The sequence below is a fragment of the Patella vulgata genome, chromosome 2 (assembly GCF_932274485.2).
Source record: "Patella vulgata chromosome 2, xgPatVulg1.2, whole genome shotgun sequence".
Classification (NCBI taxonomy): domain Eukaryota; kingdom Metazoa; phylum Mollusca; class Gastropoda; family Patellidae; genus Patella; species Patella vulgata.
In genome coordinates this window covers 78,711,093-78,727,054 of record NC_065880.2, presented here as the reverse complement: position 1 = coordinate 78,727,054, position 15,962 = coordinate 78,711,093, and the positions used below count along the sequence as shown (strand labels likewise).

The following is a 15,962-nucleotide window of genomic DNA, read 5'->3' as shown; positions in this document are numbered from 1 at the left end:
GAAACTTGAAATGTAAGTTTATAATCCAAAGATTGTGGTTCCTTTTGATATTCGTGCATATCGGACCGTAACTTCCTGAATTATGGCCCCTGATTATACGAAAAATCGCCTCTTTTAGCTTGTTGTCCCTCTGAAGGTCACAGTTATTATCTGATTTTTAAAATCGTTTGAATATATCACCGTAACACCATAATAAAGGTTGAGTTCAAATTTCCTGAAAATCAAACCAAAACTGCCGTACAAAGTGGCCACCGCTTGTACACGAAAGGTGTAAAAATATGGTATATCAAGGTTGTGGACCCTGTAGAGGTCACAATTTTAATCCTATTTTGATGAATCTTGAAATGTAAGTTTATAACCCAAAGATCTCAGTTCGTTTCAATATTCGTGCATAATGGAACGTAACGTCCTGAATCATGGCCCCCGATTGTACAAAAAATTGCGATTTTAGCTTGTGGACCCAATAGAGGTCAAAAATTTTATCCGATTGAGAAAAACATATTATTATATCACCGTTAAACCCTGAGGATGACTGAGTTCGAAATCGGCCCAAAACTGACAGACAAAATGGCCGCCCTTCGTTCTCAAATAGCGTAAAAATATGGTAAGGTAAAGTGGGGTAACTTTGACACATCTTTGATCTTACTGAAGATAAAAGTTACAAAATTTTGGTACCTAATATTTCTGATTATTAAATGTATGGAATAGATACCTGTAAACTACTCCCATGCATTTACAGTAATGGCCAAATTAATAGCATTTTTTTCTAAAAACGTTGCAGAATTAACTCACTAAAATTGAAGTATGGATAAAATCATACACCGTGAATATATTGAACTGAATATTCTTACACATAACCATATTGACATCTATTTCACATTGCATGGTTGGTCGACGTAATTGATGACGTCATGACGTCGTAGCGGCTGATGACGTCATCAATGTCCATCATTTTGTTTTTTTGCCGTTTTTGGAATACAGTCATTAGGGAATTTCTCTAATGCAAGGACATCAGTTACGTTTTGGGGAGAATACAGGACAAGCACACTCAAAAAACAATGATTTCAATGGTCGTGCATAACGTCATTACAACTGTGTGACGTCACAATGACGTCATCTCGCCGAAACAGGTGTTTTACACCAAAACGCTTCAACTTGATTGATTTCAATGAGAGGGTATCTCACAATTCAAAAATAGAATTGGCTGTCACTAGATAAGGTACACGAGAAAAATAGAAAAATGCTGTGCATTCCCCCGTTTTTATTCACTCTGTTCTTAATAAAAACATGGTGATGCACGGACGGACAACTCGTGTTTGTCATGTTTGACGTTACTTCCCGTTTCTTCACATGCTTGTTACACATCTCAAGTAGCAATGATCTCTGTGTTAAAATTATATTTGGGTTGTATTTAACGAGCTCTTATCACATATTTTATAATGACTGGCACCAATATTGTCCTTTAACTCGTTGGATTATAAATGATTTCTATTTAAATTTCTCAAACACAGAGTGGTTATGCAAGCGAAATGTGCCGAAAAATCGAATTTGACAAACATCAATTAAAAAAAAAAGTATTTTTTATATGGTGCCGGGCATTTCTTTCCTAATGGCCGCCAAATTTGGTAATATTATCATTATTATTATTACAGCATATTTATGTTCGACCATTATATCGTAGTTATGTATGCGAAATGTGCGGAAAACGAATTCGACAAACATCAATTAAAGAAATGTATTTATTATGTGGTGCCGGGCATTTCTTTTAAAATGGCTGCCGAATTTGGTAATATAAGGCCATTTAACAAAAAACCCATAAATTTGGTATAATAAAAGGGCATCTCTTAAGATACGTAAGATATGACTTTTGCTATGTCTTTTATATAGTTTTCGATGTCTCTGAATTTGAAGATAAATTTTGAAAATACAAAATAGCAGCAGCACAAATTGGCGGATATTAAATTAATCGTCATTTTTCCTGTTGGATATTAGATAGTGTCTCTAAAGCATGATGTACACTGTAGTTCGATGTACCCTGTAGTCTTACATATTTGTCAACATCAAGGTGAACTTGCTCTATTGTCCGATTAGCCTATTCAGACTTGTTACCACGAATTTACTCACCCCACCCTCGCATAGTTATGAATTTATTGTTTCACTTGACTAAAGAAACATTTTGTAGGAATGTATGCTTTTATAGATTGAACACTTGTTTGCGATGTCATTTTCGGTGGAAACTGGCACTATACCTAAAGAATGATTGAACAAATAGTGGAGACAGGGTTTCAGCCGGCTGATTTAAATTATTTCTTTAAATACAGTAAAGCTTGAAATATGTCAGTTTTCACTCTTTAGAATGTTTTTGTAAATAAGTTTTTATTGTAGTTTCTCAATAAGCGTTAGAAACAACGATATATACCCTTAATCCCGGTGCCGATAAATGTTGGGTTGTGTGGAACATGCTAACAAATCTCAGGTACGATATATGTTTGATTCTGGATGAGAACAGGTTCATTTGAGATGAGAAGCAAATATTCAAAGGGGTCAGACAAACTCTAAACCAACCGCGTTCTCTTCACTGAGTCCCTTCAAAGGAGGCCTTGTCTGTCTACCTGTGGAATAACATGCATTTGTATCTGTTAAATTTGTGTGGTAGACAGATTGATATTATTTATACATAGGCGGGGGGTGATAACGTCTTACCCCAAACAAATTGCAAAAGAAACCATGAAGTTTCTGAGAGCGATATTTCGTAATTAGTGTGCTTTAATGGTGGGAGAATAAATAATTTCTTTTTAAATTTTTCAAACACAAACTGGTCATAGAGGCGAAATGTGCCGAAAACCGAATTTGACAAAAATCAAAAAATGTATTTTTCACATATATGGCGCCCGACATTTCTTTCAAAATGACTGTCAAATTTAAAATAGCATTTTCCGACAAGACCAGTGATAATCTCGTAAGATATGACTTTTACTATGTCTTTTAAATGGTTTTCGACGTCTCTTCAAGGTCACCGTCGAGTTCCGAAGTCGTGAAACGCACCGTCGGGGGATTTGTAGGGGCCTGTCTCCCCTAGAAAATTTCTAGAAATTTCAAGCCGGTCTTGCCAGGCCGTGAATACGGCAGCCTGAAAGTGGTCCATTTTAATGAAGACATCTGAACTCCAATCAACAAATCAATCAACCAGGCTGTTGTTGCATTCACATGACACCAGACGTGTCATCTATGAACAAATATGCCCGAAACAAATGTCGCTGTTAGTGCGATCCATTTGTGACAATTTCTAGGTCCCAAATATTAGCGATTTAGCTCCTTTAAAAGCGAATGCAAGTTAAATATGTTTAATAGCACTTTTATCTAGTGTATCTTTTATTTTGATTTTTCTTATAGAATAAGGCTATATAAATAACAATAATGTGCCCTTCTTGTTGTATAATACTAATAATAGTATGTTCAGCTATACTTTTCGTTTAAAAAATGTATGTTTTATGTCCTATAGACACTTATTCACTGAAATCTATAACATCCAACAATATAATAGGGCATATAAATAGATAATAAGTTGGTAGAATTACTTGGGACCCAAGATGGCGTCTTTGTACACTTGACGTCATATTTGCATGATGTCATATGAAATTCCTGGCTTCACAGTTGTCGCAACTTTATCTATACACGGCTTTGCGTCGACCCACCATGCAATGTGAAGTAGATGTCAATATGGTTATGTGTAAGAATATTCAGTTCAATATATTCACGGTGTATGATTTTATTCATACTTCAATTTTAGTGAGTTAATTCTGCAACGTTTTTAAAAAACATTGCTATTAATTTGGCCAGTACTGTAATCTATTTATTTCACTGCATTAATGAAAAAAAATGTCATTCATCATTTGATGCTTACATTTGACACCATGTCAAAGTTACCCCAATATCAATCTTCTTGATAATTAATCAAATGTGTTTAATTCTCTGGCTAATAAACTGATGGATCAAAGAAAGCTACACTCATTTAGTATCTATTTTTGTATTAGTTGACTTTTGATTTCATAAATAAACTAACAGTCTAGAAAGAATACGTAATTCAGACTACTTCAGCTGCAGTAGTAGCTTCTACTCTTGCAGCTGCGGAACTAGATAACGTCACAGAGGCAGTGATATCGTAGGTGATTGTTAAGCACCAATTAATGGGTGATCATACCTTACCAACATATTACTACTTAGTGCTGACTATTTTTCAAAATGACATTAAAACAAAAACATGTCAAAGTTACCCCATGTGTCAAAGTTACCCAATTTTACCTTATATCAAGGTTGTGTACCCTATAGAGGTCACAATTTTTATCCGATTGTGATGAACCTTGAAATGTAAGTTTATAACCCAAAGATCTCGGTTCCTTTCCATACTCGCACATATCGGACAGTAACTTCCTGAATTATGGCCCCTGATTGTACGAAAAATCACTTTCTTTTTAGCTTGTTCTCTATCCATCTCTCGAAAATGTGGGTGTATCCTGCCTGGCAGCCGCTGGTTTTTTCTAATATTTACTTGGAATGTACAACCGATGCTTAGGAAGAATTACTGCCCCTGTAGCCAAAGCTTAGTAACACCCTACAGGTCAAAGATGTTATTTAAAGCTTTCTGTGATTTTTCGGAAGTCAATTTATGTAGGATTTTAATAAGGCAAAATATATCTCAATATTTTTAGATAAATATATGTTATATGATTTTTATATGCCCACATTTGTCGTCGCCCCTGTCCGTCCACAATTGTTCGTGGACACTCTACAGGTTACAATTCTTATCCGATTTTGACGAAACCTGAAATATAAGGTTTATCTCCAAAAGATCTTGGTTGCTTTCGATAATGGCCTGTATCGGACCGTAACTTCCAGAATTATGGCCCCTGATTGTATGAAAAATCACGTTTTTAGCTTGTGAAACCTGTAGGGGTCATAATTTCTATCCGATTTAAAAAGACCTTTGAATATATCACTGTCACACCCTAAGGATGGTTGAGTTCGAATTTTGTAAAAATGGCCGCCCCTCGTTCACAAATAGCATAAAAATATGGTATATCAAGGTTGTGGAACCTCTAGAGGTCACAATTTTTTTCTGATTTTGATGAAACTTGAAATGTTAGTTTAAAACCCAAAGAAATTGGTTCCTTTCGATATTCGCGTGGTTCGGATCATAACTTCCTTAATTTTGGCCCCTGATTGTACGAAAAATCACGTTTTTAGCTTGTGATCCCTCTAGAGGTCACAATTATTGTACGATTTAAAAATATATCACCATTCCACCATAATATGAAGGTTGTGGACCCTTTAGAGGTCACAATTTTTATCTGATTTTGATGAAACTTAAAACATATCTTTATATCCCAAAGATCTCAGTCCCTTTTGATATTTGCGCATTTCAGACCATAACATTCTGGATAATTGCCCCTGATTGTACAAAAAAAAACTGTTTGTTTTTAGCTTGTTCTCTATCCATCTCTTGCAAAATGTGGGCGTATCCTGCCTGGCAGCTGCTGGTTGTGTATGTACATGGGTACATCAGCAAGAATAAAGCCAAATGCAGATGCTGGAACATTTTAGCCAAACATCCATGAAAACCTTCAGATGAATTGGTTCACTGTCTGCGGGTTAAAAAAACACAAACAATATTTCAAAAAAATGTTTGTGAAATCAAACTTGTTAGATATTTGGGTCATCTGCGTTGAAAATGAAAATGAAATGAAATGGGGTTTAACGTCCTACTGTTCTGCTCCAAACTTGGCTAATGAAGACGGGCATACGCCATACAGTGTGCTATGAGGGAAATTTTGCTCGGACACGGCACCAAGGCCTCCTCCTATATCGAATTCCAACTGTCAAGGAATCTTTTACGTGCATGCCAATGTGCATACGGAACCTTGGTTTTTCTTCCCATCCAAACGACTAGACAGCTGTCCTTGTCAGGCCCTCCATTCCGCATCACTAACAAGAGAGAACCACTTCGGAAACTCCCGATGAACTTTCTCTGTCAATGCAGGGATCGAACACGTGACCTCCAGGCTAGCGAGCCAGCGTCTTATCCAGTTAGCCACTGTGACCACTATATGCATTGACGCTGAATATTCAGATATCATGTGATATGTATTCCATTTTGTAATCACGTGATTTTATACGGCGGTAGCAATTACGTATCAATGGGCGATAGTGTATTGTTCGAGCTGAAACATTAGTTCGTCTGCGCGACCATGTTCATGGTCTGCAGTGAATTTATGTTTGGTGTTTTTGTTCGTCGACATAAATGTTCCATCGTCTGTGCTAGGCTTTAGTCAACGGTTGGCTTGGCCATAGCATGAAAATGAAAATGCCAGGGCAAGTGTTAAATATGGTGATAATTGAATTAGCTCCTGTTTACCTGTCAGATCTTTTAGAACTTTATACCCCTGGCTGAACCTTATGTACATCAGATAAACTACTTTTAAAGCCCAAAACTGTTCAACTAGTCTCTTATGGTCAGCGCTCTTTTAGTTATCAAGCACCTGTTTTATGGAATACAGTAGAATCTGTATGAGCAGCCACTCCTATTCAGCGACATCTCCTTGTAAGCGGTCACGATAAATTCCCCCCGTAGAAATTCTGTTGTTTCATCTCTTAATTCAATCTATTTAATCTACCATTTAGTATAAGATTGTGTACATCTCTATATTCTTTTATTAAGACAATTTAAAACACATTTATTTAATCAGGCTTTCTACTGACTCTGTATGCAATTGTTAACATGTCCATAATCTTGTTGTTTATTTATGATTATATTGTCACTTTGTAAAGTGCCCCTGAACATGTTATGTGAAAGGCAACACTATAAATATGCTGTAATCATAAATCATAATAATAAATAATATTATTTATATACAGATACCAACATGATAGTATTACATACAGTTATTACAATGATTGTAATTATATGTATATTACAGATACCAACATGATAGTATTACATACAGTTATTACAATGATTGTAATTATATGTATATTACAGATACCAACATGATAGTATTACATACAGTTATTACAATGATTGTAATTATATGTATATTACAAATACCAACATGATAGTATTACATACAGTTATTACAATGATTGTAATTATATGTATATTACAGAGACCAACATGATAGTATTACATACAGTTATTACAATAATTGTAATTATATGTATATTACAGAGACCAACATGATAGTATTACATACAATTATTACAATAATTGTAATTATATGTATATTACAGATACCCCCATGATAGTATTACATACAGTAATGATAAACAGTTTCTATGGGGACCAGCATTACTTATATCACCTGTATTAGAATGGGTAAATATTTAAAACTTTTACAATTTTAACTTTTCTGTTGTACTTTGACTTGATTTACATCAAATTAAAAATCTAAAAGTGATGGGTAGCCATTCCCGATTTCTGTCATGAAGCAACTAGTTTCGTTCTTATGCAAACTCTTAAGGCTTATAGATCATAATATTTTTAGATAATGCAAGTAATTATGTCAACATATCCTTTCCATAAGTATAACACCTTCCCGAATGGCAATATTGACATAATTCCTGGCATTATTTAAAGTTTTTTCGGTGAACTTTAAGTGAGATTGTGTTGTTGTTGTTAGTTGGTTGTATTTTACATCCGCTTCCACTGAGGTGATATCGCAGGTGAGATTGTGCTGCTGTTCCCCTTTATATAGTCATTAGGGGTTGAAATCTCTGATGGATCAGATCAATTCTGTTTCACTGGAGTCACTGCTTCCGTAATTATATGTGAAGAGAAAGTTGGCTAATGAATTGTTGCTATAAAAGTACTTGATTGACATTAGTATATAATGATTTACAGCGAACCATGCATATTTCAGAAATATGCCAGTACAAAATAACATATTCCCAACTTTAGGCCATACAAAAAACTATTCTGGTTCTCAGACTATCCTTCCTAAACAATCTGTTACTGAATATCATAGAGTTAAGATTATTGATTTCCATCGTCTTCAGTTTTGGACTGCCCATTTGTTGGACTATCTCTGGTTGGTCTACTTGATTTTTGACACCATTTTCAATGGCCTGGCAGGGTGAGGGCAAGCGGCAGTCACAGGGAATATAGTTGCCTCTTTTTTTCAGATTTATATTTCTGCTCAAATATATGACAAGTTTATTGCTTTTGTCTTCCTTTATGATGCAATTCAACAAAATTTATTAGACATGTTGTGTGTGTACCAAAAGTGTCTTTGTCATCCTGGCGCTGAAAGGGTGTATTTGTTGAAGCTAAGGGGTGTATACGTATGTCTGATTCTGTGTTATTCTCTTCTTTTATTGTAGAGTTTCTTTGATGTAACATCTCTATCAGTTTATTTTCCTGCTGATATGTGGTATGATTATTATACTGGTGAATTAATAACAAGTGAAGGTGGTGGTAAAATATTAGAGACACCATTAGATAAAATAAATCTACATGTTAGAGGTGGTTATATTCTTCCCTGGCAGTATCCTAATACAACCACAATACAGAGGTAAATATATAATATCTTAATACAGGTAAATATATAATACAACACAGGTAAATATATAATACAGCATGTAGGTAAATATATAATTCAATACCCACATATATACAGGTAAATATATAATACAACAACTACATACAGGTAATACAACAACTACATACAGGTAAATATATAATACATCATTTAGGTAAATATAAAATACAACCATATAGAGGTTAAAGTTAATACCAATAATACCAATACAATAAATTTTATCAACCATTTACAGTTTTATTCCTGTTAATGGTTGTGTAGGTAGGATCCAAAGCCTACTGCTTTGATTAGTGGGACTATAATACTGTTAAAATAGTCTATGTATAATGATTGGAGGGGGGGGGGGGGTGCTAGTGGTTAAACATGTGCATGTTTGATCATAAGGCTTGCCACTTTGAGTCAAGTGGCATGGGTTCAATTCCCCGCTTGTACATGACAAAGAGTGGGTCGTCTGTCCAACCTTGTGGGTTTTCTCCAGGTGGTCTGGTTTCCTCTCACACCTAAAGACTGCTATGGGCTAGTGAATTATTGAAATAAAATTGAACCATATGTTGGTCTTGAAAGGACCTAGTTTTTGTGGAGTGGACATAAAACCATCTCTCTCTCTCTTTCTCTCTCTCTCGTTCTCTCACTCTCATTCTCTGTATAATATATCACCATTCATCTATAATAAGTAGGTCACTAGGATGGAATAAATGATGAATGAAACATGAGTAAAAGCCTAGAGCACTATAATTTAGGCTGATAAAATGGACAATGTCAATACTCTCTTTAATACAAATTTTGTTTAATTCCAGCCGTAAGAATAAATTTGGATTGCTAGTTGCCTTAAATTCTACAAGTCAAGCCGAAGGTGACTTATTCTGGGACGATGGTGACACTATTGGTAAGTTACATCATAAATAGATAAATCACAATGAGGGTATATATACCTCAAATCACTGTATTAACTTTTACCATCTTATCAGGTGGGAGCCACAGTGGCTCAGTGAGTAAGACATTGGCTCGCTAACCTGGCGGTCCAGTGTTTGATCCCTGTGTTGACTGCGAAAGCTCATTGGTATGTTCTGGTGTAGTACCCCCTAGTCAGTGATGCAGGATGGGGTGTCTGGCAAGGAAAATGTATAGTCGTTCAGATGGGATGAAAAACCGAGGTCCTGTATACACATTGGCATGTACGTTAAAGAACTGTAGGCAATTGGAATTTGATATAAGAGTAGACTATATTGCCGCTCTCAATGTAGAATTTCCCTCATGGCACACTGCATGGTGTATGCCTGTCTTCATTAGTTCAGTCAGTTGGATGTTAAACCCCTACTCCTTGTCACGTACAACCGGGGTGGTTTCAAATCCCCGGTTGTACGTGACAAGGAGTAGAGTCGCCTGTCCAACCTCGTTTGTTTTTTCCGGGTTCTACGGTTTCCTCCCACTGCTAAAGACCCCTACGCGCAAGTGAGTTATTGAAATAAAATTAAACCATATGTTAGTCCCAAAATGAGCTAGTTTGTGTCGAGTGGACGTTAAACCCCATTTCTCTCTCTCTCTATCTTATCAGGCATGACAGAGTTCATAAATGAAATTTGAAAATTATGCACAGTTTCATCAAAGAGTCAGATTTCTGATATCACAACTGGGGAAATGGGGAGTTGCATGATGTGTACTCTTTAGATCACAAGGTCTGTCATTGAGTAAACATGCGTGGTTTTGATTCCCAGTTTCTAAGTGACAAGGAGTTCCACTACCAGGTTTCATGTAGTTGTGCTGTTTTAGCACGAGTTTCTCTATATAATGTTTAGTTTCAAACTATTTTTGGAATTTCGTTTGAAATCACAGAAAACTATTGGATTTCTACTGTCGCATAGTTTAAAACAATCTGTCTAGATTAGATAATGAGTATAGGCTTTAACTTGAACAGTTTTCAAACAATAGTTTGAAACTAAACATTAAATACAGAAACCTCTACTAAAACAACACAACAACGTGATACCTGAGTTGTAGTGTGCCTCTCCACAACATTGTGGGTTTTCTCTGGGTTCTCCTTATTCCTCCCACTGCTAATCCTTTGGATTCTTCCGACCCTAACACGCAACCGTTTTATTGAAATATTGTAAGCAACCAACTGTGAGCCAGTTTACAATATCAGGTTTAAATCAGTTTAGTGATGTACCAGTATTTATGGACAATAACTGGAGCCATGGTAACAAAAGGAATATAGCTTTAATATATATTTAATTGCTAATTTGATAGAATTCTATTAATTGTATATTTTTGTTGCAGATACTGTAGATTTAAAAATGTTTAATATGATCTCCTTTGGGGCTAATAAGGTAATTTGATTATAATAAATTTAGCATTAATTTTTAGTACAATTATATTGTAATATGAAATAAATGTAGGCTGTAGCACCCCTGTCCAGGCAAAATTTCCCTCATGGCACACTTTATGGAATATGCCCGTCTTCATTAGCCCAGTCGGGGGGGGGGGGGGAGTTGGATTGCCAATTGGTTAGCATATGCACGCTATATCCTAAGGTCTGTCATTGAATCAACAGGTGGGGTTTCGATTCCCCTGTTGTACGTGACAAGGGGTCGCCTGTCCAACCTCGTGGGTTTTCTCTGGGTCCTCCGGTTTCCTCCCACTGCTTATGCAAGAAAAGGAGTAGGTTCGCTTGACCAACCTCATGGATTTTCTCTGGGTCCTCTGGTTTCCTCCTACTGCTAAAGAATTATTGAATTAAAATGGAACCATGTTAGTCCCAAAATCACCTCGTGGGTTTTCTCTGGGTCCTCCGGTTTCCTCCCACTGCTTATGCAAGAAAAGGAGTAGGTTCGCTTGACCAACCTCATGGATTTTCTCTGGGTCCTCTGGTTTCCTCCTACTGCTAAAGAATTATTGAATTAAAATGGAACCATGTTAGTCCCAAAATCACCAAGTTCGATCGAGTGGCCGTTACAGCCCATTTCTCTTTGTGATAAGTTTGAAATGTTTTATAGAATGGTGTCTACAGCAGTCCATTTTTTATTGGATACAAGGATGAACCCATGTTATTAGGAAATGTGACAGTATTTGGTTTACAGCAACAACCTTCAACAGTTACAGTCAATGGACAACCTGCTTATTTTAATTATAAAATGGAATATAAGGTAAGCTATTATTATTTAGCCCTGTTCTCAAATGGCAGGGGCAGGGGCAGGGGGGCACCTGTAGGGCTGATATGGTAAATGTGCACAGTCGTTTGGATGATGGATAATCCTTTAATTAGAATCAACGAGATAAGTTATTGTCTAGTTCATTGGATTAGAAAGATAAAGGAATAGTTACTTAATTAGGCCTAGGGGTCAATGAGTTAAACAAATTAATCTCATTACATGATATTAACTAATAATAATTACCTGAGTTAAGATATTTATAACTGAGTAATAATTACATAAGCTATTTATAACTCATTAGATATGGGAAACTAAGAAATAATTACATAAGCTAATTATAACTCAATAGATAGATAAACTGATAAATACCCGAGTTAAGCTAATTATAACTCATTAGATATGGGAAACTAATTAATAATTACATCAGCTAATTATAACTCATTAGATAAGTTAAACTAAAAAATAATTACATAAGCTAATTGTAAATCATTAGATATGGGGAACTACGAAATAATTACATAAGCTATTTATAACTCAATAGCTATGGGAAACTAATTAATAATTACATCGTTAAATAATTAATAGTTAAATTAAGAAATGATTACATAAGCTAATTGTTACTCATTAGATAGGTTAAACTAAGAAATAAATACATAAGCTAATTGTAACTCATTAGATATGGGAAACTAAGAAATAATTATATCAGCTAATTATAACTCATTAGATAAGTTAAACTAAAAAATAATTACATAAGCTAATTATAACTCATTAGATAAGTTAAACTAAGAAATAATTACATAAGCTAATTGTAACTTATTATATATGGGAAACTAAGAAATAAATACATAAGCTAATTATAACTCATTAGATGGATAAACTGATAATTACCCGAGTTAAGCTAATTATAACACATTAGATAGGTGAACTAATAATAATTCCATAAGTTAAACTAATAATAATTACATGAGTATAAACTAATTATGATTTACAACATATTTAGGTAACTGATTGATAAAATAATTGACAATGCAATGTAACTTCTTTGAGTGGCTTTTAGTTATGGAAAAGTAACGAACTGAAACCTATATCCAACATAACACTTACTGGTATATAAACATACAAGTCTTTTTTCTGGTTTCAAATATTATATAAGCCCATAATCAACTCTCTAGAACATTGGATGGTTAAGATATTAAGTGGATTAGACAATGCCTGCTAGTGCTATATCTTATATATTCATTATCTATTTTTAAACAGAGCAACTAGCTCTTTCTCTAAATCTTACATAATACAGCTTTAATGTATAATAATAATAATAATAATAATTTACAGTATATGATAATTAAAACAGAGTAACCTTCTATAGTCTCTGCATTTCTCAAAATATAGATTTATAATAATAATAATAACTTGCAATTTGTTTTTGCTACTTTTAAAACTTGTTTCTTTTTTTCCTATTGCCAGGTTTTGTATGTGACCAGTTTCTCCAGTACCTTATTACAACCAATACAAATATTGTGGACATTTTAAAAATAGCAGAATTAAAGCCAATGCTCAAATTTTTTCACGGCTTAATCTATGCTAAAATGTACTTAAAACATATCTTTCACAACTTTGTAAATATGCACTTTGTATACAATTGAATACGTAATTGAACCATTTTTACACTGGTATTGTTTTTAGTGATTTAGAGAATTTAATAATATTGTGATATAAAGGGATACAGTCATTAACCTATGAAGTAACCTTAGTGTATTGTTAATTTTAATATTTTAAATAATATTTCGTAGTTCACATGTATATTAGAAAGTTGTTTGTTTTATTTCTAAGAACATTTTTTATGATAATCCTATATTTATAGATACTCACTTTGTTGTACTTATGATGCTAGAGCACACATTTTTAATTTGATTTTAGAATATAACAATATATATATTTTGTTAACTAGATAGTATATCTTCAATGATTTTAGCAAATTTAATTTTTTATGAAACTCGATTAAAAGGGATCTTACCTTGTAACTAATTATTAATATAAAATTAAATTGTGTTTTGAATTCTCTGTTGGATATAAAATTTATATAGAAAACATAGACTGGTTTGTTAAACATATAGCACAATGTATCAATAAATGTCCTCCTTTGCTTGATAACGTTGAGGGGTTCTCAACGAAGCATCGCTTTAATTAAAATAGTATCTGTGTTCCTTAGAATGTTTTTGTGTTTATTAAGTGTTCTCTGGTCGTAATCAAGCACAAATGATAGTTTAGTAAAAGATAAAATATAATAAGGAAGACATAAGATTGACGTTGTTACAATTCAAATTGAAGTCAGGAACATAAAATTGTTTACATATATAGGAGTAATTTTAGTGATCTAAAAAATGCAAATGTACTGTAAGAAGAACTATATCCTTAACTTATATCTTTCACATATCATAGCTAGAAACATTGTTACATATCATAGCTAGAAACATTGTTACATATCATAGCTAGAAACATTGTTACATATCATAGCTAGAAACATTGTTACATATCATAGCTAGCAACACCATTTGTATCTGGGAAAGTCCATGAATAGACTAACTAATGCATAATAACTAACCACCAGATTAGAGATTAATAACTTTAGCCCACGGCCGACCAACTAATATTTGTTGGCCGAACAATGTTTTCCGACAAAATTTTGTCAGCCCGAACAATGTTTTCCGACAAAATTTAGCCCAAACAATGTGTGCAAGATCAAACTTGTTAGATTTTAAAAACATTCTTCGGCCAGCAAATGTTTGTGTTGGTCTCATTTCCGTTAAATTTCAATAAAGAGCGAAACATTTTATATAAACATCCAATCGGGATTTCTTTCACTAATGATAATGTGGTACAGAAATGGCTGATGTCTCCACTTTGTGATCATGTGATGTTTTTAGTCAATCATGTGACAGCATCATCTGTCTCTTTTGAACAAAAGTTGGTCGGTTGCATTGAACATTCTTTGTTTGTGGGAAATTTAAAAGGGTATAAAACATTTGTTTTGTTAAGATGCTTTACATGTTTAATAAATGTCATGAAGCTGATAATTTGTTATTCTGTCTTTTTGAAATGTGAAGAGTCCAGGGGAAGAACGATCGAAGTCACATTTTTGTATTTTCGCATAAAAGGCAAAACAGACTTTTAGACGAGAATGCTTGACGGAACAGAACAACGAGTGGGTTTAATTACAACTTCAAAATGATTGTTCCACAGAAAGCTTATACAATTTGCTACCAGATGGCGCTATTTAACTGGGGTTCGTTGAAAAAGTGACTTAGATCGTCTTCCCAGGGGCTCTTCATGTCTATTTTAGAATTTATGTTTTAAGATTTACTGCTAATCACAAACTATTTTTCATCAGGAAGTTGATAATTTGTTATTGCTTTATATATACCTGTACTTAATCTTTTTTAAAATGTGTACCACTATTTTATATTTTTATTATTTAATGGGTTAAAATTTACTGCTTGTAACAAACTATTTTTGGTAATAAAGTTCTGTGAATATCTTTATGTTGGAGTAAAACCACTTGTACCAGAATAAAACAGTTTTTTTTATCATATTGATACATATACCAGCCTATCATATTTCATAAGGCCAAACTAAAAACAAATACCTGGGACCTTATTCACGAAAACTAAAATATTTTAAAGATTCAATGGTTGAGGGTTAAAATCTAAATGGAAATTTTAACTGTAAGCCAATGAAAATGCTGCATTTTAGTTTAAGTTTTCGTAAATAAGGCCCCTGTGTTTATAGTTACCTGATCGACATTATTTATTTTAGTCAAATTCGTCGACCCTAAAAATAATTCTCCCATTTCCTATATCTTGGTCTTGACGTGATTTTCTGTTGACAAATTCCAACTCTGAAATTTCGGTATTAGTTGCATGACACTACTCAGTAATTAAGCTAGAAAATAGATAATACAAACCCCTTGAAAAAAAAAAGATGTTAACAAAGAAAGTAGGGACCCTTCGGAACTAAATCTTATTTTTAGCCATCTGCAAATTGTTCTTCGATTCACTTTAAAAAAAAGCATGTGTTTTCTCTTTCCCATGAATTGATTCTAACATAGGGACCAATAGGTAGACTATATTTCTAGCCTGGTAATGTAAAATGATATTATGAAATCGAGATTTCTTGTCGGATGTACCAATAAAATAATAATGTTAGTCTAATTTCGGCAAAAAAA

General features: G+C 33.9%; 1 protein-coding gene across 1 annotated transcript in view; it reads left to right on the top strand.

Annotated features, from left to right (window-relative positions):
- LOC126811757 (lysosomal alpha-glucosidase) overlaps nucleotides 1-15,279 on the top strand; it is a 49,452-nt gene extending 34,173 nt beyond the window's left edge. Inside the window, exons 15-20 of the mRNA XM_050537645.2 lie at nucleotides 7,285-7,369; nucleotides 8,374-8,564; nucleotides 9,389-9,477; nucleotides 10,869-10,918; nucleotides 11,585-11,734; nucleotides 13,205-15,279. Of these exons, the coding sequence (XP_050393602.1) occupies nucleotides 7,285-7,369; nucleotides 8,374-8,564; nucleotides 9,389-9,477; nucleotides 10,869-10,918; nucleotides 11,585-11,734; nucleotides 13,205-13,270 (631 nt within the window). The 3' untranslated portion in view covers nucleotides 13,271-15,279. The remainder of the gene's footprint in view (nucleotides 1-7,284; nucleotides 7,370-8,373; nucleotides 8,565-9,388; nucleotides 9,478-10,868; nucleotides 10,919-11,584; nucleotides 11,735-13,204) is intronic.
- Nucleotides 15,280-15,962: the final 683 nt, after the last annotated feature.